This window comes from Bombina bombina, chromosome 4, assembly GCF_027579735.1.
Source record: "Bombina bombina isolate aBomBom1 chromosome 4, aBomBom1.pri, whole genome shotgun sequence".
NCBI classification, from domain to species: Eukaryota; Metazoa; Chordata; class Amphibia; order Anura; family Bombinatoridae; genus Bombina; species Bombina bombina.
Genome location: NC_069502.1, coordinates 473,965,056 through 473,990,788, shown reverse-complemented (window position 1 = coordinate 473,990,788; position 25,733 = coordinate 473,965,056). Strand labels below are relative to the sequence as shown.

The window sequence follows — 25,733 nt, the reverse complement described above, 5'->3', positions numbered from 1 at the left end:
TATATACATGTTTAACCAATCCAGTAATTAATTCATAAACCTTTTTAAATATTGGAATGAGCCTAAAAAAAAGACCTATGAAAGAATAATTGTTTAGGTACAGTTACTACTATATAACATATCTCAAAATAGAATAGAATATATAAAATATATTGCAATATTTCTGTTGCTATAAAATACCAATAGTGCAACACATTTGTGGGTTCATAGCGGGATATTTATCAAAGCGTCAACTATGTTGCATTCGCGGGCATCAATACGCTTGCCAAACGTCCCCAAATATCATGGCCGCGGATCTGAATACGATCTCTTATTTATCAAAAAAGCCTTCAAAAACACGTGAGTCAAGTACGGTGCAAAGAGCATCGGACTGGTGTTAACTAACAGTCATCGATGTTGTGGCTATTCAGGTTTTTTCCAACTTTATTAATACCATTTCATTACTGTCCATGAACAAGCACATTTCTCTTTAGCACATTATCATATATAGTGTAAATGTAATCTTTTTCTGAGCACAACCAATTGCAAAAATATAGCAAGTAATGACATCTTTGGTGCAAAGAGTGAATTATTAGAATTCTTTTTAAGATTGGACATACATACAGTATTTTAGTATGTATATACACACACACACACACACATATATATATATATATATATATATATATATATATGTATATAATATATATATATATATATATATATATATATATATATATATATATATATATATATATATATATGTATATATAGGTGGCCCTTGGTTTACAACGGTTCAATAACAACCTTTTTTTCAGTCATGCGACTGCTATTGAAAAGCATTGAGAAGCAGTGCATTGATTAAAATAGCCAGTAGGTGGAGCTGTCCGCTTGTGTTGCAGCAAAGATATGCAAGCCAAGCAAGCTGTGATTAATCAGTTTAACCAGACCTGAGCTATCGAACAGATTTCAAAGGAACAAGATATTCCTGTCTATAAATCAGTCCAGATCGGAATGCATAGAAATAACTGTTTTCAGAAAAATGTCTGTGTTGTGTGATTTTTTTATTAGGTTTATAATGCTGTTTAGCAAATGTTTTTGTTCATTTAACTTAGTTTAATTATATTTTCTGTGTTGTGTGATTATTTTATTAGGGTTATAATGCTGTTTAGCATGTAAAGTCTTCATTTCAAAGCTTTAAAAATAATGTATTAGGTGTTACTTATGACAATTTTGAGAGGGGCCTGGAACCTAACCCCCTCACTTCCCATTGACTTACATTATAAACTGGGTTTCAATTTACAACGGTTTCAATTTACAACTATTCCTTCTGGAACCTAACCCTGGCGTAAACTGAGGGCTACCTGTATATATATATATATATATATATATATATATATATATGTATTATGTCAGAAATCTTTTGCAAACATATTTACATGTCCCTAAGTTCCTTTTTTGGTTCAAAACAATGTTGTCTGTCATATCTCTGTTGTTTAAAATTGTATGTTCTATTCAAATCATGAAATAATATTTTGGGGTTTCCTGTCCCTTTAAGAGCTGGGCCAGGTTTCTCTCTGCATCTGTCTAAAGCCTCCTGATTGCAATCTATTTTTAAAAAACACCCCTTCACATGTTTTATAAAATGGGCTGGTATATAAGATGACATTTCAGCTTAAGACTCTATTGAATCAAACATCAATTCGAATTTTAAAATCCTTGTCTAAAATATTACACTGTGTGTCCTAATGTCAGCATCAATGTTTATCTTTAATACTAATTTCACATATACATACTTTCAAAGCATAATACACAATGTAACAAATGGCACTTACAAGTTCTGATGAGTGATTAATGACACAAGTATCGAGCAATTTGATTCGTTAGTGATAGTTTAGAATGTGTATTTGAATCAGATTGGCTGATATCATAAATCATGTGGTTATGCATATTCCAATCAAAAGTGGTGGAAAAATTCACTAGTGTGTGTGTTGTTTAGGAAATGGCGTCATCATTGGTGCGAAAAGTGTTGCGTAAAATATGGCCCGAAGTGCAGCGTGGGACTTGAATTACATGGCTTAAACATGGTGCACATAGATATTTTCAAACAAATAAAAAGGAAGTTAGCTATATTATGTTGTGCATTTCATTTGTATCTCTATATATATTAGTGCGACAAGTTTGGGGCAAAACTTTGCACCAAGTATGTAGAAATAATATTGTCCCCTTGATTTGTAATGAGAGACAAAGTTGTAGCTTAACCCATAAGTAGTAATGTATTTTTCATTTTTATCCCTATATCTACTAGTGCACCAAATGTGGAACAATAATATTGTTTGATTTAGAAAGGGTATACAATTTTAATAAAGTTTCTAATTTACTTTTATTATGTAATATTCCTCATTCTCTTGCAGCATCAAACATAAGCTTTCTGTGTTTTCAGTCTCCCATTAAGTTCTATGGCATCCGCGACCTGAAGGATGGCGGATTGAAAACCACGTACGCTGAGTCGGAAAAGATGCGAGCGTAACTGTAGAAATTTTGATAACTTCGTGAGAACTTCAAATAGTGTCGAATAGGAGGGCAAATGAACACGATTCCACTCGAGTTCCACAGGTTTTCCACTTGCATCACTCTGCGTCGGATTGAGATTGCGGGATCGTATATTACGTCACAAATTTCCACTTTTGCTGATCTTGAGGCTTTGATAACTATGGCGGATCAATCTCACGACAATTATGACGCAGAATTCAAGCATATTTTCGGTTGATGCTTTGAGAAATATCCCCCATAGTCATTTTGGGACCATCAGAATTAGTTCAACCAAATCATAGCTCTTTTGAAAAACTATAACCTTGCTATTGTATCTATGTGTTTCTGTGTGCATGCATGTTTTTTTTGCATTAACATCATCTTCATTTTACACATCTTTTTTTAAGGAAATACTCCGGGTGTTTGTGGTGATCCTGGAATACCAGCACATGGGTCTAGACTAGGAAATGATTTCAAGCTAAAAAACTTACTACGTTTTTCTTGTGAAATGGGATATACTTTGAGAGGATCTATGGAAAGAATATGTTTATCAAATGGCTCTTGGTCTGGGGTACAACCATCATGTGAACGTAAGTATTTAAATACGTGCCTATTTTACAGATATGATACGTTAACACACAATTACAAACAATATAAATGTATCTGAATCATGTTTATTGTTGGTAAGTAATATAATGGAAATAAATTGAATGTAATTTTTAAAATGATTTTAAAGTTAAGTGAAACATCAAGCTTTTGCTAGAATTTCAATATTTTGCCTCAAACATCAAATCATCCAACACCTGGAAGATTTGTGGGGTTTTTTTGTTTTTTTTAAATAGTCTGAACTTAATATTCTTCAGGAAGCTAATATTTTATCAGATTGCTATTTTGTGGAGAATTGAAGTCTTGTCTTTTAAAGTTAGTTTGTGTAATTATTCATCTTTGCACTGGCATAACTGTTATTTATTTATTTTTGTTGTATTATTTAGATTTGACCTTATATAATAAGAACCAGAGTTTTGTATATCTAGCTTTTCAGTTTGGTGATAATGGCTCTAAGTGTATTATTCCTAGGTTTGCCACCTCGGCCATCTTTTCCTGGACCCTTATGAGTTACACAAGCTACAGGGTGTGCAGGGACGAACATGAATAGTGCTGTCCAAGGTCACTATTTTTGTGCTGTCAAATAGCACAATGCATGTTCCCCCCTGCACACCCTGCTGCATGTGTAACTCATATGTGTCCAGAAACATGGCTGAGGTGGCAAACCTAATTATTTCTGCTTTTCCTTAATGCAGGTAAAAGCTATTTGGCCCACTGACAAAGTCCATTATTTCAAACATCATTGAAAGCTAATCCAGGGCTGCTTCTAGCACAGCTAACTATTCCCTTTTCATAAGACTTTTTCTAATCCTGGGAAATTCTCTTGGGATTTTAATTATTCCTCCAAATAAATATTTTCTTCAAATCAAATTAAAGGGACAATCTAGTCAAAATTAAACTTTCCATACTTTGATAGGGCATGTAATTTTTAACAACTTTCCAATTTGCTTTTATCATCAAATTTTCTTTATCTTGGTATTCTTTGCTGAAAGCTAAACCTAAGTAGGCTCATATGCTAATTCCTAAGACCTTAAAGACTGTCTCTTATCTCAATGCATTTTCACAGTTTTTCATAACTAGAGTGTGTTAGCTCATGTGTGTCATATAGATAACATTGTGCTCACTCTCTTTAAATTATTTATGAGTCAGCACTGATTGGCTAAAATGCAAGTCTGTCAAAAGAACTAAGAAAAAGGGGCAGTCTGCAGAGGCTTAGATACAAGATAATCACATAGGTAAAATGTGTATTACTATAAGAGTGTTGGTTATGCAAAACTGGGGAAAAGGTAATAAAGGGATTATCTATCTTTTTGAACAATAACTTTTTTGGGTTGGCTGTCCTTTTAAATGATACTTTACTTTCAAACAATTCCTCTTAGTTGCTTTTTAAGAATTGAAAATATCACTTTTTAGAAATAAATGTGTGTTAATATTTCTGATATTTGGTAAATGGCATAAGGTTAACTCTCTCTTGAACTAGATGAAGGAATTGTTTTGGTCATTGCTTGTTGTCTGTGTAAGAACAATGGCAAGTATTTTATGTATTTAGCCTTGTTTATTCCTTCCAGAAAAAATGTAGGTCTTCTCCAGTCTTGACATGCAAAGTTTACATTTGTGAAGTTTCTGATTTCAAGATGGAGTTACTAAAATCTATTATCATGGTACAAAGTCAATTTATAGACTTAATGATTCATAGGGGTAACAAGTTTTAGATACAAATTTTTTATTTTATTTTTTACTTGTAAATCTGTTGTAGCTAAAGCATACCTCAAGGTTTGGGACATTTTTCTCTTTGAATATTAATTTCCCTAGGACTGATCTACATGTTTTTCTCCATTGAATAGATTTTATTAGATCAGTTAGATATCATTTGAAAGCTACAAAACAAGCCAGGGAATTCCCTTTTTTGTGTGTCTGTTTTGGTTTCATATATGGTAAGTCAGCTTCCAAATGAAACTCATGAAGAATCCAGTTATCTACCTATCTATCTATCTATCTATCTATCTATCTATCTATCTATCTATCTATCTATATATATATATATATATATATATATATCATCTATCTATCTATCTATATTTATTTTTTTAAAATATTTTTTATTACAAACTCATTACAGCTGTTTTATGGACTTGTTATTATGAAGCTTCGGCTCAACAGTTATTCAGGTTTTTTGTTTACATACTTTAAATTAAAAATGTGTTTGTAATAATTAGGAATGCTTTACTGTAGCTTTTAGTAGGAAGTTGTTGCAGAACAGTATTTCTTAGATGTGGACAAAGCTTTGGTATTCACTCATCACTACTTCATCTGATTCTTCAAGTGTGTGAGGCAAACCACTTTATCCAAACTTTTAATAGAATCATATGACATGCATTGTTTGTGCTTATGCCTGTACTGTCCTCTTGCTTTTGAAATAAAAGATATTCTCCTCCATCTCTCCAATTTTTATCTTGCCTGACTGTACATGCACCAGCAGGATTTAGTATTTAGGTTCTAGCATATCAGACTTCTATGAGGTGCATCTACTCTCCAGATATTAGAAGTTTTATATTCAATGAGTACTGTCTATGATTTTACTGTGAGGGCGAAGAAACTGATTTATTGATAAGTTATAACCTGGTTTACAATCTAAGTATGATAATATCTATTAATTTGCAACAGAGATTTTCTTTGAGAAACTCCAAATTAACTCTGTTATTTTAATTATCAGTGACTGTTTTTAATGTTGAGCTTTGAAGTTAATTAACATAATTATTTTTGAATGTAATTGATGATAATTGCTTTTTTTATATATAAGATGTACATGTTAAGTGTCAGGGATGTTGAGAAGCTAATATGTGTAATTAAATAGGAATTTGTTAGTTAATAAGATAAACAACTTAATTGGTAGGTGTAGATTTTCTAAGTTGGTAGATCTGTATATTTAAAAGTTTTTAATTATGGTTTAGGTTATGAAGTTTGATTGTTTTGTAGTGCTAATTAGTAATTTCTTCATTATATTTTTTTTCAGATTGTGAATTAAATCTTTGTGACTATATAAGATAAATCAAAAATTGCAACCCTATGAGAACTTTATTTGTTAAGATATTAAAGAAAATAATACAAGGAATTTCTTTTATGGTGCAAAGATATCAGATGACAAAAAAACAAACAAATACAATCAGCAGTGTAATCTGATCCATCAAACATATTCACAAAGAGTGACTAAAGTGTACTTTATCATACCAAAAAGGGAAATAAAATAAGTATTCATGTTTTCTATTTTAATAGCCTGAGGAAAAAAACTATTCAGAAACCGGTTTGTCCGAACTTGTACAACTCTCAACCTTGACCTACGATAAAAAAATAGATGATTAAAAAAAAAAACAATGGCCAGAGTGAGATGAATCAGATAAAAAAAATCTGACTATTATTTATCCTCAAAAAGTAAATGACAACCAATGATTTTTTTTGCAGATCTCACAATTCGGTATAGTTCCTCCTTTAATGATAATGTAGCAGAGCTATACCAGGTTAAACTAGAGGATGATAAAACTGATTCAATGATGTCTAAATAAAAACAAGTAAACAGTTTTTGAGACAGGCCACATTTTTTAAGTTGCCTTAATAAGAACAAACATTGTTGAGACTTTTTAATTATAGTAAAAATATTAAAATCCCATTTCAAATCATGTTGTACCATTGTGCCAAGGAATTTGTACAATGTAATTTGGTCTACTATACAATCTTTAATTTCCAGAGAAAAAGGTGATGGAGACTTTTTTTTCTAAAATCAATTCTTCCTTTTGGTTTTATGAACATTCAATTCTAAATTGTTTGCTTCACTCCATGTTACCAGCCTGTCTACTTCCATGTTATAGCGCAACCTCACAGATTCATTTTCAGAAGTAAAATCATTGCAAAGATAAGGAATAGAGCAAGTGAGAAAGAACACAACCCTATGGGACACCAGTATTGAGGAAGACAGGGTTGAAAATCGGCCCATTCACTTTAACAAATTGTTTCCTATTAATTAAAAAACGCCATAAAGCCATTGGCATATGGAAAAGGGCACATTAAGCTGTTTTAATAAAAAAAAAGTAAATCAGGAACAATAGAATTTAAAGCAGAACTGAAATCCATAAATACAATTCAGACATAGGCACAAGGATCATCCAAATTATGTAAAATATGATATAAAAATAAATTAACAGCTTCATCGACAGATCTATTAGCAAATTGTATACAGTTCATTAATGTTTAATAATAATATAATAACCCAGAACCCTATACGTTTGTAAAAGCTAGTTTTTTTTAATGGCACAATTCAGAAGCTGACTAGTTTAGATGTTTTTTTCCTTGGTGCAGTAGGTGAAGTTTTGTGTTCACATAATAATATTTTTTATTGTGTTTTTTTTTTTTGCATCAAATAATTTCAAGTTAGATGTGTGGAGTCTTTATGCAAATACATCTCTATATGTGATGTATAGTGTTCTTGAGATGTGTCTCTCCGTCACGTCATTAGCAGTTCATTTATGACCAAATAAAACATGTACATGGAATTCAGTAGGATTTGTACTGTTATGATATTTCCAAGTCTGTATTTTTATTTTAACTGCAAACATAAGTGAGTGCTTTTATAAATTGTGATGTAAGCCACACGGGATGCCATTTTTAATAGCTCAGTCTTCTAGGGTATTAACCTCTCACAACACTGGCAGTTTGTTAAATATGCAAATGTATTTTCTTATAAAAGGATCATTTGCTACAAACAAAATCCTAGTTCTGGCTAAGCTTTAACTAACATAAGTAGCACCCTTACTACTACAGGTACTAAACTAACAAAATAAATACAAATTCCTGCTTAGCTCTTTCTTGGATCTGTCTCCAGCTCTCAACAAGTTAAGCTCATTTGTATTTTAAAATCTGCAGCCGGAGATCTCAGCTATCTGATAATTAATTGGCGGAAGGTGAAGGGATAGAGGCGGTGGATGAACCCGGTCCTCTACTACTCTACCGCACACTTTGTTACTAAATATATATATATATATTAATTTAGGCATTTGAAATGCAGTTTTATTATCAAGATTCAGAGTTCTCTAAGACACAACACTGAGGTAATAATATGCAGCACTAAAATAATATTTTATTTTACTTCGGTCTTTAAGTAGTTCTATTCTATGTCCAAATTCACTACAGTTACCATTTATTATTTTGAATTGAATGTGTGCCATAGTATATATTCAGTTGTACATAAACTACTCAATAATATGGCCGCTTTATTTCCTCCTATTGTATTCCCTTTCCTTTTTTTCAGTCATAATATTTGCATTTCTTAATCTCTAATAACTACAGCAAATCAGGTCTCATAACACACTTTTATGCTTACTTTGATATTTTCAGTTTTCAGCATGACAGAAGAACCGCCCTTGTTTCATCTTCAATGTGTCTTATCCATTTTTACTATAAGCAAAGCAGCTTATGAAATTATTTATCACTTCCTACAGTTCAAATATTTTGTATTATATTATATACTATCTATTAAATTGATGATACTACTATACTACATTCACATTGTCCATAAGTACCTCTGTAAATGTATATACCTTTTAGTGTACATTAGTTAGTGTTGTACTTTTGAGTGAAAACAACATTCACTGCTGGATATTCAAACATAATATAAAAAAATAAAACCATTTTGAAAGTGAATGACAAAATAAATACTTAAGGCTAAGTTACACCATCAGTTAGAGTGACATCTTTCTTTAAGGTCATGTTTGCATTTCACACTCAGTGGATTCTGTTAAAAAAAGATACATGTCATAATGTATTATAGAAAGAAAGACACAATTGAAACTCCTGTACAACGAACACTTACAGGTTATATAGCGTAAAATAGCTTACGACTACCAGTTCAGATGTTTTGGTCTTCCCCAGGAAGCTAATGCATACAGTAAAGCTTCAAAGTGAAATACATTTTTTTACTAAAACAAATATATATAAATATATATATATATATATATATATATATATATATATATATATATATATATATATATATATATATATATATATATTGAAATGACACATGTCTCAGCTAGACATTAGCTTTTACTCTGGGTCACTGTTGAATTCTGTTCTGTGTGGTGCAAAATTTGTTGTTTAATATAGGCAGTTAGAGACTTTAATTTTATTCTGAGCAAACATTTACTGTTGAATCTATGTGCATAATTGGTTGGCACTTAAATTAAAGGGCCATGATACATAAATGTTGAAACACTTGAAAGTGCTGCAGCATAGCTGTAAAAAGATGACTAGAAAATATCACCTGAACATCTCTATGTAAAAAAGAAAGATATTTTACCTCAAAAATTCCTCAGTAGCCACATCCCATTGTAAAGGACTTCTAAGCAGCAAATCAGTATGTCTGTCCCGGGACAGCAGAAGGAGTGAGCTTTAGTGCACACTCATCTTATTTCACCAATCAGGTAAAGGACGTTTACTATGAAATCCCATGAGAGTTAATTGAAATCTCATGACATCACAGTAAAAGAGTTCATGACCTCAGCACTGTTGATGCTGATTGGCTGCTGCTCATTTCTTCATTTTGTTTATTTTTTTTACCTGCAGCTGGGCAGCAGCTGAGTATAACATTTTACATAGAACTTACTCTGGTGAACTGAGGAAATTGTGAGGTAAAATATCTTCCTTTTTTACATAGAGATGCTCAGGTGATATTTTCCTGTCAGCTTTTTACAGTTATACTGCACCAGTTTCAAGTGATTTAGCATATGAGTATTATGTCCCTTTAACTTCTCCTAAGTCATTATATGTAACTATGTATTTTTCTGCTTTGATAAAATAACTCCACCTAAACCATCAAGAAAAATATTTTCCATATAGGAAGCATATAAAAAGCTCTACTAAAACTCAAACTAAAACAAAATATAAATAAGAAAACTCAGTTACAACTGCCATAAAACATAAAAAATTGCATAGGATAAATTCTCTTTATTTATTATGTTGCATAAGAGTGCCAGCAATTCACTAACTTTTAACAGTTGGATGGCTATCTTCCAATAAATTATTTGTTCTTCCAAACCATGCATTATTTGCCCCAAGGACTTGAACTCAAATTTCTTTACCCACTTAGAACTTTTTCCACAGTTTGAAAGGCATCTTACAAAAACAACCTGAAAGACACAGTCAGCTCAAAAATGTTATTATTTAAAAAGATAGATAATCCATTTATTACCCATTCCCCAGTTTTGCACAGAAAACATGGTTATATTAATATACTTTTTTACCTCTGTGATTACCTTGTATCAAAGCATCTTCTGACAGCCCCCTGATCACATGACCTTATATTTATTATCTATTGATTTGCATTTAAGCCAATTACTGCTGTATTGTGCAAAATCCACGGGCTTTAGCAAAATGTTAAAATGGCTCACACGAACTAGCACTCCGCTGTTCTGAAAAGCTAATAACAAAGCATGTGATCAGGGGGCTGTCTTTAGTGGCTTAGAAACAGACATACATTTAGAGGTTTAAAGGTTATAAAGTATATTAATATAACCATGTTGGTTGTGCAAAGATGGGGAATGGGTAGTAAAGGTGCTATCTTTTTAAACAATAAAAACATTTGTATTGACTGTCCATTTAAATGTTATTTATTTTATATACAATCAAGATTCCAAGTGGGTCAATTCAGGGCTTATATCTCTACTTAACCAAAGCTCCAACACTCCTACTTACAGAGCCAATCTTTTCTGGAAAAGGAATACACATGCTTTGGGCTGGACACAAAGCTACTATCCTGGAATTCAAACCCAAGACACAAAATATTGGCATCTCCATTAATCCTAGACAAAGTATGCACTATTATTTATGAATAGTTATACATTTTTGCCTTGTAAATATTTTTTTTTTTTTTTTTATAAATAAAGCTATACTATATATTTGTTTTCAATGTTCTATGGGTTAGAATTTGCTCTGTGCTATTTATTTGACACATCATGGGGGCTGCTTCTACAATATTTATGTTAGCTACTTGTTTAAAATCCTTAGTTTTCAACTTTCTATCTGTTTTTATAACTTAAGTATTCACTTGTAAACATTGATGTTATTTAACCAATAAAAGTATTACAATTTAACTAAATCATTTACAGATTTAATTATACTGGTCTTGTTAATCAGTTATCTCTAGGAAAGCATTTTATTTTATATATCTTATATTTATTTATATCATTCATTTTTGGGACATTTTTTTTAGAAAATTCCCTCAGGCCCCTTATTGTAAAGTGTCTTAAATGTATTGATAAAATGTAAATGACAAATTAACACAATATTTTAAAAATGATATAAACCAAAGTCTTTATCTCTATTCTTAGTTGTACCACCTTTTTATACAATGGTTGATTTATATAATAGAACATTCCAGTCTGATTGCAGCATGTTATTCAGATTCTGTATATCCTCTGATGTTTTTCCAAAGTTTGAAAAAATGTGTTCAGTGCCCATTCTCATTTTCTGAAATGTTAGCGTTACTAGATCTGCCCTAGTCAACTTTTGGTGCTATTATTGTAACGTGAAAGACCACATGAACTCACAGAGCGAGGACTGAAGTGTATAGTTTTTAAAAATCCAAAATAATCTGTTGAATCACTCATTACAGATTTCCAAACTGCCTCTGGAAGCAATATCAGCACAAAAACTGTGTGTCAGAAGCTGAATGAAATGGGCTTCCATTGCTGAACAGCTGTACACAAGCCTCACATCAACATACACAATAGAAAGAGTCGACTCGAGTAGTGCATTGCACACTGTCTCTGGAATTCCAGGAAAATGCCACCTACCAGAATGAATAGGGCTAGATTTATTAACCTGAAGATGGACATGGGCAGACATTTCTGCCTGGCATCACTGCTAGGAGAGTTCAATATGCTGCCCGAATTTTATATTGCCAACGTCGCCTTGTGTGCAAAGCTGTTAATCTCCCAGTCAGAGAAGTACGGGGGGATTGAAAAACACCACTCTATAGATGGAGTATAGGTTAAAAAGCAGCAGTCTGTAGGCTTGCTCATGCGAGCCTGGCACTGCAGGCATCCTGAATATACTTTCAAAGCTTCTTAAATGGAGCCCATTGTGTATACTATGGTTGAGGAGGGATAATTGTCTGAGACAGTTTTTTTTTAGGGTTTGTACAAGGCTCTTTATTTCCAGTGAAAGCTCAGCATAATGCTAAATAATATAAAGATATTTTTGACAATTAGGTACTTCCAACTTTGTGGCAACAGTTTGGGGTAGGCTCTTTCCTATTCTAGCATGACTGTACCCCTGTGCAAAAAGTGAGGTCCACGAAGACATGGTTTGATGAGTTTGGTGTGGAGCAACTAGAGTGGTCTGCATATACCTTAACCCTATTGAATAATTTTGGGATGAATTGAAATGCCAATAGCAAACCAGACCTTCTTGTACAACATCATCAATGCCTGACCTTAAAAATGCAGAAAAACAAAAACAAAAAGAAGAGATAGCGCAAACTGCACGGATAAGCTATTTAATACATTAATAACTATGTTAAATTGCAATGTAACGCACACATAAAAATATAAGTATTGTATAAGTGAGACCTATACAGTTTCAATATAATAATAAAAAAACTATAGTAACAAAGAAGGGACGTCTCCCTTATAAGGTAAAAAACAATAAAATATTATAAAATGAGAGTACCCGGGCTGGGGATTCTAATTATGAACTAGTGAAAACAAATTTGATTAAAATGATAGGCAGCACCTTCAAACAACCACCGAAATCAGAGGGAGAAAAAAGTGCTCTATAGCGCATAGGTAAAAGTCACAGCAAAGTTCAAAGTACCTGATACTCTGGATCAGAGCATGAAGATGTAATCCGGACTGTGGTTCCTCTCAGCGGCTCTGTCCGCGTCCAAGAGGATATCCTGTGATGACTCCTAAGTGTGGATCACGTGACATGGATTACATCACGTCAGAGGTGTAGTCCAATTCTTGAACCAGATAATGGAACAACTGTAGCGCTACAGCTTAACAAGAGTCTCTGTGAATGAGGTGCATAAATACTTGAACTAGCAAACCCACTGGATTGGGGCAAATCACTTCCTCAGTTTCCAACAGGGTGATGTCTTGTCTTTAGATGCAGACCAAGAAGGCCTGCTAGAGAAAAGCAGTGACAGGATGATTCCTAGTCAGATAGAATGTCTATGCATTTCGCCCTACACTGGGCTTTATCAAGACTTATATTCCTCCATAGTGCAATGTCCATTTTAAATAGACCTCCATTTGTTCTGATTGGTGGTTGTGAATTAAAATTAAAGGTGGAATTGAGAGTTGCTGATGGGGCTGAATTAAAGGTGGTAATTTCAAAAACCCAAGTTTATCACAACATTGTTCATGCATTCAGTATTACCATTATTTATCAGAGATAATTATCAGTCTCCAAGAAAAGTTTATGTGACTTAGATAAAATAATTTTAACCACAATTAATTTCCAAAGAGGAAAGGCTAAAAAATATCTAAATAAAATTTATATTATTTAAGATAACATAGGGTCTTTTTTGTTTTTATTAAAAATATTACTCATGAGGCATATTAGATATTTATATTTTTAAATTCTAGTTTTAGAAAGGGAGTTTAATAGACAAATTATATGTAACGACCATTCACTTTATATACCCAAAGGTATGTCAAAATAACGATGTGTCAAAAAGATCATTTTAACTTATTGTACTAGGCTGAGAATTTGTTCACTAAAAGATAGCCTTTCTATCGGCGAGATTACGAGTCTTGCGTTAGCCTTAAAAAGCAGCGTTGAGAGGTCCCAATGCTGCTTTTTAACGCCCGCTGGTATTACGAGTCAGGCTGCTCACTTTTCTTCCGCGACTCGAGCTTACCGCAAATCCCCTTATGTAAATTGCGTATCCTATCTTTGCAATGGGACTTGCATGATAACACCAGTTTTACGAATCTTGGAAGAAGTGAGCAGTAGACCCTCTCCTGTCAAGACTCCTACCGCATTTAAAAGTCAGTATTTAAGAGTTTTATGGGCTAACGCCGTAACATAAAACTCTTAACTAAAGTGCTAAAAAGTACACTAACACCCATAAACTACCTATTAACCCCTAAACCAGTGTCCCCCCACATCGGAAACACTTAAATTAAAAGTTTAACCCCTAATCTGCCGACCGGACATCGCCGGCATTTTAATAAATATATTAACCCCTAAACCGCCGCACTCCGTCTTGCAAACACTAGTTACATTTTATTAACCCCTAATCTGCTGTCCCTAACATCGCCGACACCTATCTACATTTATTAACCTCTAATCTGCCACCACAACATCGCCGCTACTATATTAAAGGTATGAACCCCTAAACTTAAGTCTAAACCTAACCCCCCCTAACTTAAATATAATTTAAAATAATCTAAATAAAGTTATTACAATTAAATAAATTATTCCTATTTAAAACTAAATACTTACCTGTAAAATAAACCCTAAGATAGCTACAATATAACTAATAGTTACATTGTAGCTATCTAAGGGTTTATTTTTATTTTACAGGCAACTTTGTATTTATTTTAACTAGGTACAATAGTTATTAAATAGTTATTAACTATTTAATAACTACCTAGCTAAAATAAAGACAAATTTACATGTAAAATAAATCCTAACCTAAGTTACAATTACACCTAACACTACACTATCATTAAATTAATTACCTAAACTACCTACAATTAATTACAATAAAATAAAATAAAATAAAGTAAGAAAAACAACAAACACTAAATTACAGAATTTTTTTTAAAACTAATTACACCTACTCTAATCCCCTTAATAAAATAAAAAAGCCCCCCAGAATAATAAAAATCCCTACCCTATACTAAATTACAAATAACCCTTAAAAGGGCTTTTTGCGGGGCATTGCCCCAAAGTAATCAGCTCTTTTACCTGTAAAAAAAAAATACAATACCCCCCCACATTAAAATTCACCACCCACACACCCAACCCTACTCTAAAACCCACTCAATCCCCCTTAATAAAACCTAACACTACCCCCTTGTAGATCACCCTACCTTGAGATGTCTTCACCCAGCCGGGCACAAGTGGACATCCAGAGGGGCAGAAGTCTTCATCCGATCCGGGCAGAAGAGGACCTCCAGATGGGCAGAAGGCTTCATCCAGACGGCATCTTCTATCATCATCCATCAGGAGCGGAGCGGGTCCACCTTCAATCCAGCCGACACGGAGCATCCTCTTCAAACGAAGTCCAAGTGAAGACTGAAGGTTCCTTTAAATTACGTCATCCAAGATGGCGTCCCTTGAATTCCGATTGGCTGATAGGATTCTATCAGCCAATCGGAATTAAGGTAGGAAAAATCCTATTGGCTGATGCAATCAGCCAATAGGATTGAAGTTCAATCCTATTGGCTGATCCTATCAGCCTATAGGATTGAGCTCGCATTCAATTGACTGTTCCAATCAGCCAATAGAATGCATGCTCAATTCTATTGTCTTATTGCATCAGCCAATAGGATTTTTCCTACCTTTATTCCGATTGGCTGATAGAATCCTATCAGTCAATCGGAATTCAAGGGACGCCATCTTGGATGACGTAATTTAAAGGAACCTTCATTCTTCGTTTGGACTTCGTTTGAAGAGGATGCTCCGCGTCGGCTGGATTGAAGATGGACCCACTCCTGCTCCGGATGGGCTATTTGTAATTTAGTATAGGGTAGGGAATTTTATTATTTTGGGGGGCTTTTTTATTTTATTAGGGGGATTAGATTAGGTGTAATTAATTTAAAATTCTTGTAATTATTTTTTTATTTTCTGTAATTTAGTGTTTGTTTTTTTTGTACTTAAGTTTATTTAATTTAATTGTAGTTAGTTCATGCAATTAATTTAATTATAGTGTAGTGTTAGGTGTAATTGTAATTTAGGTTAGGATTTATTTTACAGGTAAATGTGTCCTTATTTTAACTAGATAGTTATTAAATAGTTAATAACTATTGTACCTAGTTAAAATAGATACAAAGTTGCCTGTAAAATAAATATAAACCCTAAGCTAGAGACAAATATAACTTAGTTATATTGTAGCTAGCTTAGAGTTTATTTTATAGGTAAACATTTAGTTTTAAATAGGATTAATTTATTTAATTGTAGTAATTTTATTTCGTTTTATTTAAATTATATTTAAGTTAGGGGGGTGTTAGACTTAGGTTTAGACTTAGGTTTAGGGGTTAATAAATTTAATATAGTAGCGGCGACGATGGGGGTGGCAGATTAGGGGTTAATAAATGTAGGTAGATTGCAGCGACATTGGGGGGAGGCAGATTAGGGGTTAATAAATATAATGTAGGTGTTGGCGATGTTGGGGGCAGCAGATTAGGGGTTCATAGGGCTAATGTAGGTGGCGGCAGTGTCCGGAGCAGCAGATTAGGGGTTAATAATATAATGCAGGTGTCAGCAATGTCGGGGGCGGCAGATTAGGGGTTAATAAGTGTAAGATTAGGGGTGTTTAGACTTTGGGTTCATGTTAGGGTGTTAGGTGTAGACATAACTTTTATTTCCCCATAGGAATCAATGGGGCTGCGTTAGGAGCTGAACGCTGCTTTTTTGCAGGTGTTAGGTTTTTTTATCAGCTGAATCTGCCCCATTGTTTCCTATCAGGAAATTGTGCATGAGCACGTTTTTACCAGCTCACCGCTACCGTAAGCAACGATGGTATTGAGGTGAGATGTGGAGCAAAATTTTGCTCTACGCTCACCTTTTTGTGGTTAACGCCAGGTTTAAAAAAAACCCATAATATCAGTGTTGTCTTAAGGGACCATTGAAAAAAAATGCTCGTTAGCAACACACCCTGTTACCCCAAAACTCGTAATCTCTGTGTATATTAATTAAAATACTTAAAAAGGATTGAATAGATTATTTTTGCTATTTGCAGCACAGCTGTCAGAGTGTTTGGATTGTATTGGGGAATCTACAGGAAAGGTTTAATATCTAGCTCTGAGTTCAATCCTGAGGGATAGAGAGTATCCATTTGATAAATAAGTTCTGCTTCCATTTTAAGGAGGCGTTGTTCTTTATTACCTAAACCCCTGGCCTTTCACATCACTAGCACTTACTAAACCTATTAACCCTTAAACCAACAGCCCCCACATCGCCATAAACTAAATTAAACTATTAACCCCTAAACTTAACAACCCGCTAACCTTACATAAATATTAACTCACCCCTATCTTATAATAAATTTAAACTTACCTTTAGATTTAAATTAAACTATATTAAACTATTAATTAATCTACCCTAACTATTATACTAAATGACATTAAACTATATTAAATTAATGATTAATCCAACCTAACTTTTAAACTAAAATTACATTAAACTATATTAAAATAAAAATTAATCTAACCTAACTTTTAAACTAAAATTACATAAAACTACTAATTAAATTAAAGGACCAGTCAACACATTAGATTTGCATGATCAACAAATGCAAGATAACAAGACAATGCAATAGCACTTAGTCTGAACTTCAAATGAGTAGTAGATTTTTTTATAACAAATTTCAGTAATGTATATTTCCACTCCCCTTGTACCATGTGATAGCAATCAGCCAATCAGAAATGCATATACGTATAGTCTGTGAATTCTTGCACATGCTCAGTAGAATCTGGTGACTCAAAAATTGTAAATATAAAAGACTGTGCACAATTTTTTTAATGGAAGTCAATTGGAAAGTTCTTTAAAATTACATGCTGTATCTGAATCATGAAAATTTAATTTAACCTGAGTGTCCCTTTAAATATATTATATATTTAAACACCTAACCCTACTTAAATAATTGACATCTACACTAAAAAATTACAAAGTTACAAAAAATAAAAAAGAAATGATCAAACCTTTAAACTAATTACAACTATTCTAAGGGCCCTATGAAAATAAAAAAGCCCCCCCAAAATAAAAAAAACCCTAGCCTACAATAAAATACAAATAGCCCTTAAAAGGACCTTTTGAGGGCATTGCCCCAAAGTAATCAGCTCTTTTACCTGCAAATAAAAAAATACAAACAACCACCCAACAGTAAAACCAACCACCCACACAACCAACCCCCCAAATAAAAAGCTAACAAAAAAAACCTAAGCTCCCCATTGCCCTGAAAAGGGCATTTGGATGGGCATTGCCCTTAAGCACTGCTATGGACTCTTTTTTTATTTTACAGTCCCAGCAGTTAGGTGTGTATGTGTGTATTAAAAAATGTGTGTGTATGTGTACATATTTATGTGTGTATGTAATTAAGTGTGTATGTATGTGTGTAAATATGTATGTATGTGTGTAAATATGTATGTATGTGTGTATAAATATGTATTTATGTGTGTATAAATATGTATTTATGTGTGTGTAAATATGTATGTATGTGTGTGTGTGTAAATAGGCCTGTATGTATGTATGTATGTGTATGTAAATAGTGTGTATGTGTGTGTAAAAATATGTGTGTATGTAAATAAGTATGTATGTAAATATGTATGTGTGTAAAAATGTGTATACATGTGTGTATGTATATATATATATATATATATATATATATATATATACATATATATATATATATATATATATATATATATATATATATATATATATATATATATATATATATGTATCTGTGTATGTAAATTGGTGTGTATGAATGTGTGTATGTAAATAGGTATGTGTGTGTGTAAATATGTATGTGTGTGTATGTGTAAATATGTATGTGTGTATGTAAATAAGTGTGTATGTATGTGCGTGTAAATATTTATGTGTGTATGTGTAAATATGTATGTGTGTATGTAAATAAGCGTGTATGTATGTGTGTGTAAATATTTATGTGTGTATGTGTAAATATGTATGTGTGTATGTAAATAAGCGTGTATGTATGTGTGTGTAAATATTTATGTGTGTATGTGTAAATATGTATGTGTGTATGTAAATAAGCGTGTATGTGTGTGTAAATATGTCTGTATGTATATATGTGTGTCTATGTAAATAGGTGTGTATGTAAATATGTGTGTATGTAATTATTTGTTAAGGTATTAAATAAAACAAAAATAAAAGTTACTGCACAAGAAGGTGCATTGCAATGGCTAAACATATTCAAAGAGGGGTGGAGTAGTGGGCACGACATGTGTATGCAGTGGGCGCAGAATGGGCGGGTGATGGGTGGGATCAAAAGTGGTGAGTAACATTTTTGGCCTGGCTAGTAGGTTAGGACCTGAAATTTATATATATATATATATATATATATATATATATATATATATATATATATATATATATATATATATATATATATATAGAAATACCTGTTACACTATGCAAGCGTAACTCTAGGGGGCGCTAGAATAAATATATAAAACAATCTGTAGGATAATACTGAAGTATAGTAAATACAATAAAAACTTAAAAATAATATAAAATGATCAGATAATAATGTATAAAGACAAAATAATAATGACAATTACAGAAAAAATGAGACATGGACTCTCATCAAATGTGATGTGATGAGATCAATATAAACAGAAAATGTAGCTTAAAACAATATATAATAAATAAATAGTATTAAGTCTCTAATAAGTTCCTATCTGTATATGATATTGATGCTCAGACAGTCCCAAGATTAGGAGGGCACTTCAGAGGTTTATTAGTCCTCCTGGTTAGCACATATATAAGATTCTCCCTTAGATCCAGAAGTCAGCTCCTTGTCACAAAACCAGTCTGGGTAAATACTCTCTCTGTGCAAAGAAAATCACAAAGACAAGGGCGCCTCCTCGTGTGATACAGTTTGGACAAATGTAAAAATAGGTGAATACAGATTTTATACTCACAAGTAAAGCAGCACTCTGTTGTGCTTATAGAGGCAGACTGGGAGTTCACAGTGTCCCAGATCACTGACCAAGGCAGTGCAACAAATCACTCCAGGGTAGATTTCAATCAAGCTCAGGCTCTCAGCAAAGAGTTAAAATACCATAGTTTAATGGTGCAGTAAAATACAATATAAAATGTCACAAATGTGACCGTAACAACGGATAAACAAGCAACTAGTTTCTCAGATCTCTGTCTGTTTCCTCAGGCTTCAGAGAACTAAATAACTAAATACATTTACAGAATTTCTTTGTTTTTTGGAAGCATTTTACTTAATTACCCAACAGCTATTTAACACTACTGCTCGAGCATTAACTGCGCTTGAAATAATCTTTTGCAGGCTAACTCAATGACCTTAAAAAGACAAACTTACAATATCGCATTCATGATTACCTATTCTCCTATAGAAATCAATTGAGCAAAAAAAGCTGAAAAAAACCTAACAACCTACTTGCACGCAAACCCGATTGCATATTCTCAAGTGCGCTAACCTGTATTTTGGGCATATTTATAAAATAAACCAGAGATCTGATCTCTGGTTAATTTTATAAGCGCTAATTGCTACCACGAGCTGGCAGTAGCAATAACCAGCCACTTGTAATGGCTTGTTATTTATTGCATGCCCGCAAACGGGCAAACTTGCCCGTTTGCAGATGCGCAATAAATTAGCACTCCACTTGTAATCTAGCCCATAGTGTTTAAATACTGGTGCACAGACCCTCGCAGGATATACTCCTATGCCAATTAATAAAAGTAATAACTTTTATTAGAAGCAATTTTGCTAATGGAAGTTTTTTTAAAAAGATAAGATTCTGTTTCAAATTGAAATGCTCCTATACACATTTCATTTTTTACCTTTCTATCCCTTTAATATTGTCAACTGATTTTAAAACTAACAGGAAGTGCATTTAAGTGCACAACCCATAACTAGAGAATGATTTCTCACTGATTTGTAAGCATAACTCCCACAGTTCCAACTCCAATCTTGCTAACAAACTTAAAAAGACACTTTCAGAAATACATTTTAAAAAGTCCTTTTTAAATTCAGCATGGAAAATAACATTTGAAATACCCTTTAAATTCACACAATAGGTAAGATTAAATAAGCAGCTTCAATTGCACTGTTTATTTAAGTAACCTATTTTTTCTGTACAATCAAAAACAAGAGGTAAACATTGTTCCTTGAAGCAAAATCTCTGGATAATTATATAAGAATAATGATTAACACTTAGATATGAGTTTGTATGGCTTGTTTTACAGAGATATCATTCACTTTGTAATGCATTACTAATTGTGCTATCCAACTGTACTGACAAATTCCCTAGCTAGCCAGATCTATATCTAACTTGCTGAGCAAGTAGATCAAACTGCTTAAATCACAACTAACAATTGCTTTTGTTGAATATTTTATAGTGAAGAGATTATGTTGATATTAAAAAAAATCTGCATAAGATAATTTAAGATATTACTATCTGAAACTATTTTCTTTAATCCCTGGGTATATCTTTATTAGCCAAGTTAGTTAAATTGTTGTTTTTTTCACATAAATATTTCTGCATAAGAGTCTGAAAGGAATTAACTTACATTTTAATTGAACATAAAAAGCCAAAATACAAGTGGTTCTTGCACGCTTTCTACGCTGATAGTCCGCCAGACATCGATAAATGCATACACTGCCGCCCCCTGCATATTTGTGGCCAATCAGCCGCTAGCAGGGGTTGTCAATCAACCCGATTGTATATGCTGCTTCTTAACTCCTGTTTCCAGCAAGCCTAAAGGCTCGCACAGAAACAGGGGTATTTGGCCCTATTCGTGACATGATAAATCAGCCCCTAGGTCTTTAGTTGCACTAACCCGATGAGCTACTTGTAATAAATATGATAGCAAAAAATTATATGACATTTCTTTGTTTTGCTTTAAGGTTATAATTTAAATTCAATAATAAAATAAAACATCCATCAGGGCCGGATTGGGCTGCCGGGATACTGGGAAAAATCCCGGTAGGCTGCTGGCTGGCAGAGGCTGCTCAGCTGCAGTGGAGAGAGTGAGAAGCAAATAGCAACTTAGCAGCACAGTTGTCACGGGAGAGCAGCAGCAGTCAGAGGCTAGCCATAAGCAGCACTACACACACACAGACTCAGGGGCGGCTCTTGATGTGCCATGGATGTCTGGGATTAGTGAATCTGCAGCACCCTCCCACCCAGTGACTACTTCCCCAAAAGCAGCAGCCGCCTTGTGCTGGCGGTGGTGTCAGTGGTGATGTCACGTCATTACGCAATGCCCATGCGTATGCCAAGTCCCCGAAACTTAGCTTAGCATGCTGCATGAAGCCGGGCTAGAAGAAGCTTGGGTACCGTTGGTCTGGCAGAAAAGACAGAGGCTGAGCCACTTGGATGCTACTTGTGACAGTCTCCCAGATGGTAATCTGCAGTAGCTAGACAGCTGGTATGTCTGGTAGAACCGGCAAGATATTTCCTACTGCCCTCTGCTATCTGCACTGCTAAATCAGGATAGTTTTTAGTCTTATTTTTAACAACTTTAGCAGCAGAGTTTTTAATAAATTCCAATGACACATTTTATATTTACACAATGCTTTATTACACTAGAGTGTTTTTGTTTTATACTACCCTGTCCCAGGGAAGCCAGCTGAAGAATCCACTGTTTATATAGACCTGGAAATATCAGAGACACAGCGAGGGAGCTGATATGAGGGTGTCAGCCATAAAAAGAGCGACGACTAAACAGTCAGGGACAGGGCCGGATTAGGCCATAAGCCGGAAGGGAGGGCGGGGCTGAGCCCAGAGTACAGGGCTGGGCCAGGCCATACAAATTTCCAAGGCCTGTCTGATTTCCCAGTCCGTCCCTGACATCCATGCAGATTTTGTTAACTCTAATTACTATAGTTGATAATTATATATATATATATATATATATATATATATATATATATATATATATATATATATATATATATATATTATATATATATATATATATATATATACACACACAGTTGTATGCAAAAGTTTAGGCACCCCTGACAATTTCCATGATTTTCATTTATAAATTATTGGGTGTTTGGATCAGCAAATTTAACATTGCACATTTCTGGTGCAATGCTGCCCCCTGCACATTCACGGACAATTAACAGGGGGTGTCAATCATCCTGCTGCTTCTTAACTTAGGTTTCAGGCAGACCTGAAACTTTGGGGGTAGATTGCAGCATCTGCTGCTTGATAAATCTACCCCAATGTATCAGTCCATAGGCTGTCTTCTCTTCACAGGTAAGGCAGGTCAGGAAACCCAAAATGTGTACATCTGTAAAACATCAAGAGGGTGCCACATAGCTTGATGCCACTTCAATAAAATATATATATGAGAGGACAAGCAAGTTTCATTACATACATCAATCACATTTACACATTTACATTTGATTTTATTTAGTGAGTATAGTATACAGGTTTTGCCTTTAGAGTTTTCGGTATTTATTTTATTTTACATAGATCTGTGATATTTTTTAAATATCTTTTGAGAGAAGAATTCATTTATTTCTCTCCAGTTATCTTGAGAAACTTATTTTCATCATTTAACCAGGTTATGTGAAGCACAATATCAGTTTCACACGCAGGGGTATAATTATTAATGTGCTAGTGGACACGATACAATGTATCATTGCACCAGCAGTTCTTGTAAACTGCTGGTGCAATGCCACCCCCTGCAGATTCACGGCCAATCGGCCGCTAGCAGGGGGTGTCAATCAACCCGATCGTATTTGATCGGGTTGATTTTTGCCTGCAGCCTCAGAGCAGGTGAACAAGTTATGGAGTAGCAGTCTTTAGACCGTTGTTTCATAACTTCTGTTTCCGGCGAGCCTTCAGGTAAAGCTACATTTATATCAACAATAGAGGCGGTTGCTTTGGGGGGGCTTTGATTGACATTGCAATGCGATAACAAATTTTTGGGAGATTATAACTGTTTTTCTATATAACTTTTTTTTATATATATATGTTTTTTTATTGACCAGATATGTGTATCCATTGAACATAATAGTTGTAGTAGATTGTATTTTATTGAGATTATGTATCTATTGCATTGCAATGTGATTTTATTCTAGATATATTTAGCACATCATATTTGAGTGCAAAAAGACATTTGTAAATAATATGGTTGCTAGGGTAACTAATTGATCTTTATGACATATAAAAAAGTGTTTTGTTTTCTGCAACAGTATGCCTGAGACACGCGTTGCAGAATTTGTTTTAGCAACTTTGTTACAATAAATTTAACATGTTTTTATGTGAATTTGGAAACTCTGTTTTGTACTCTTGAATGAATCCTTTGAAAAGCAGTTGTTCCACAAGAGAGTAATTCATCTGGCGACTGTGAATACCAGCCAGCCTGTATGCATTGATCTTTATTTAGTGCCAACTTGCTTGTGAGTAAACTGCGTGGACCAGTTATATATATATTTTATTGAAATATTACCACGCCATGTGGGGCCCTCTTGATGTTTTACAATTGTGCAAGAAAATGCTTATTTCAGCTATTGGAAAATAATTTTACAATATATCATTGAATATACAGTTTTACTTCAGTTAATTAACAGTGTTAATGTTTGTTATAACGTATTCTCTTACATTATTACAACAAATGTATTTAGAGAAAATGCATGCTTTCACCTTTTTTTATTAACATAAAGATACTGTATTTATAGATCTATTCATATATCCTAATGCCATTTAAAATCAGTCATTTTGCACTAATACTTTTTGTCATTTCTGTATGGATTTGCTGATTGTATTATCCTCCTCTTGACAGCGGTATCCTGTGGAAATCCTGGAACTCCAGCCAATGGCATGATAATTTACAGTGATGGGATCCTTTTTTCTAGTTCTGTCATCTATGCCTGTTGGGAAGGTTACAAGACATCAGGGTTAACTACTCGTCATTGTACTGCCAATGGAACTTGGACTGGCAGTGCTCCAGATTGCACAGGTCAGAAATCAGCCCACTGTCAAGATAAATTAGAAGAGTGTCAATTGGCATTCCGTTTGTACTGAAAATGACTATCGATTTTCTTTCTTTTTTTTTCTTTACCTTTGCTTTGTTTTCTTTTATTTGTTCTTCTTACCCTGACCCAGTATTGCAGAAAGTCTTAACCTTTTGTTCATTAACTTAAACATATACCTAGTACTATTGCCTATCAGTATTATGATAAACTAGTCATTGGGTTATCAGTCTCTCTCTCCAAGGATAATGTTCAGTGAAGGTAAAATGTCCAGTATGTTTAGTATAAATTATTACAATGGCCCAAGTGTGAACTATGTCTAATTTTGGCAAAGATACAGCAACTGTTTATAAATTACATGTCTATTGAGCATATATACTAAAGAATGTAGAGGTACGTGAAACCCCATTTTTTTCCTATCATGATTCAAATAGAGCATATACAATTTTAAACAACTTTCAAATTGACATTGGTATTGTGTGTTGAAAGAGAAGCAATGCACTACTGGCAGCTAGTTGAACACACTGGGTGAGCAAGTGAAAATATGCAATCAGCAACCAGCTCCCAGTGGTGCACTGCTCTTGTTCCTACCAAGGTATGCTTTTTAACAAAGGATACCAAGACAACAAAGCAAATTAGGTAATGGGAGCAAACTGTAAAGTTGTTTAAAATAGGATACTAT

General features: G+C 33.6%; 1 protein-coding gene across 1 annotated transcript in view; it reads left to right on the top strand.

Moving 5' to 3' along the window:
• Nucleotides 1-25,733, top strand: part of CSMD1 (CUB and Sushi multiple domains 1) — a 3,127,153-nt gene that overhangs the window by 3,002,696 nt on the left and 98,724 nt on the right. The window contains 2 exon segments of the mRNA XM_053711946.1: nucleotides 2,919-3,101; nucleotides 24,862-25,038. Coding sequence (XP_053567921.1) covers nucleotides 2,919-3,101; nucleotides 24,862-25,038 — 360 coding nt within the window.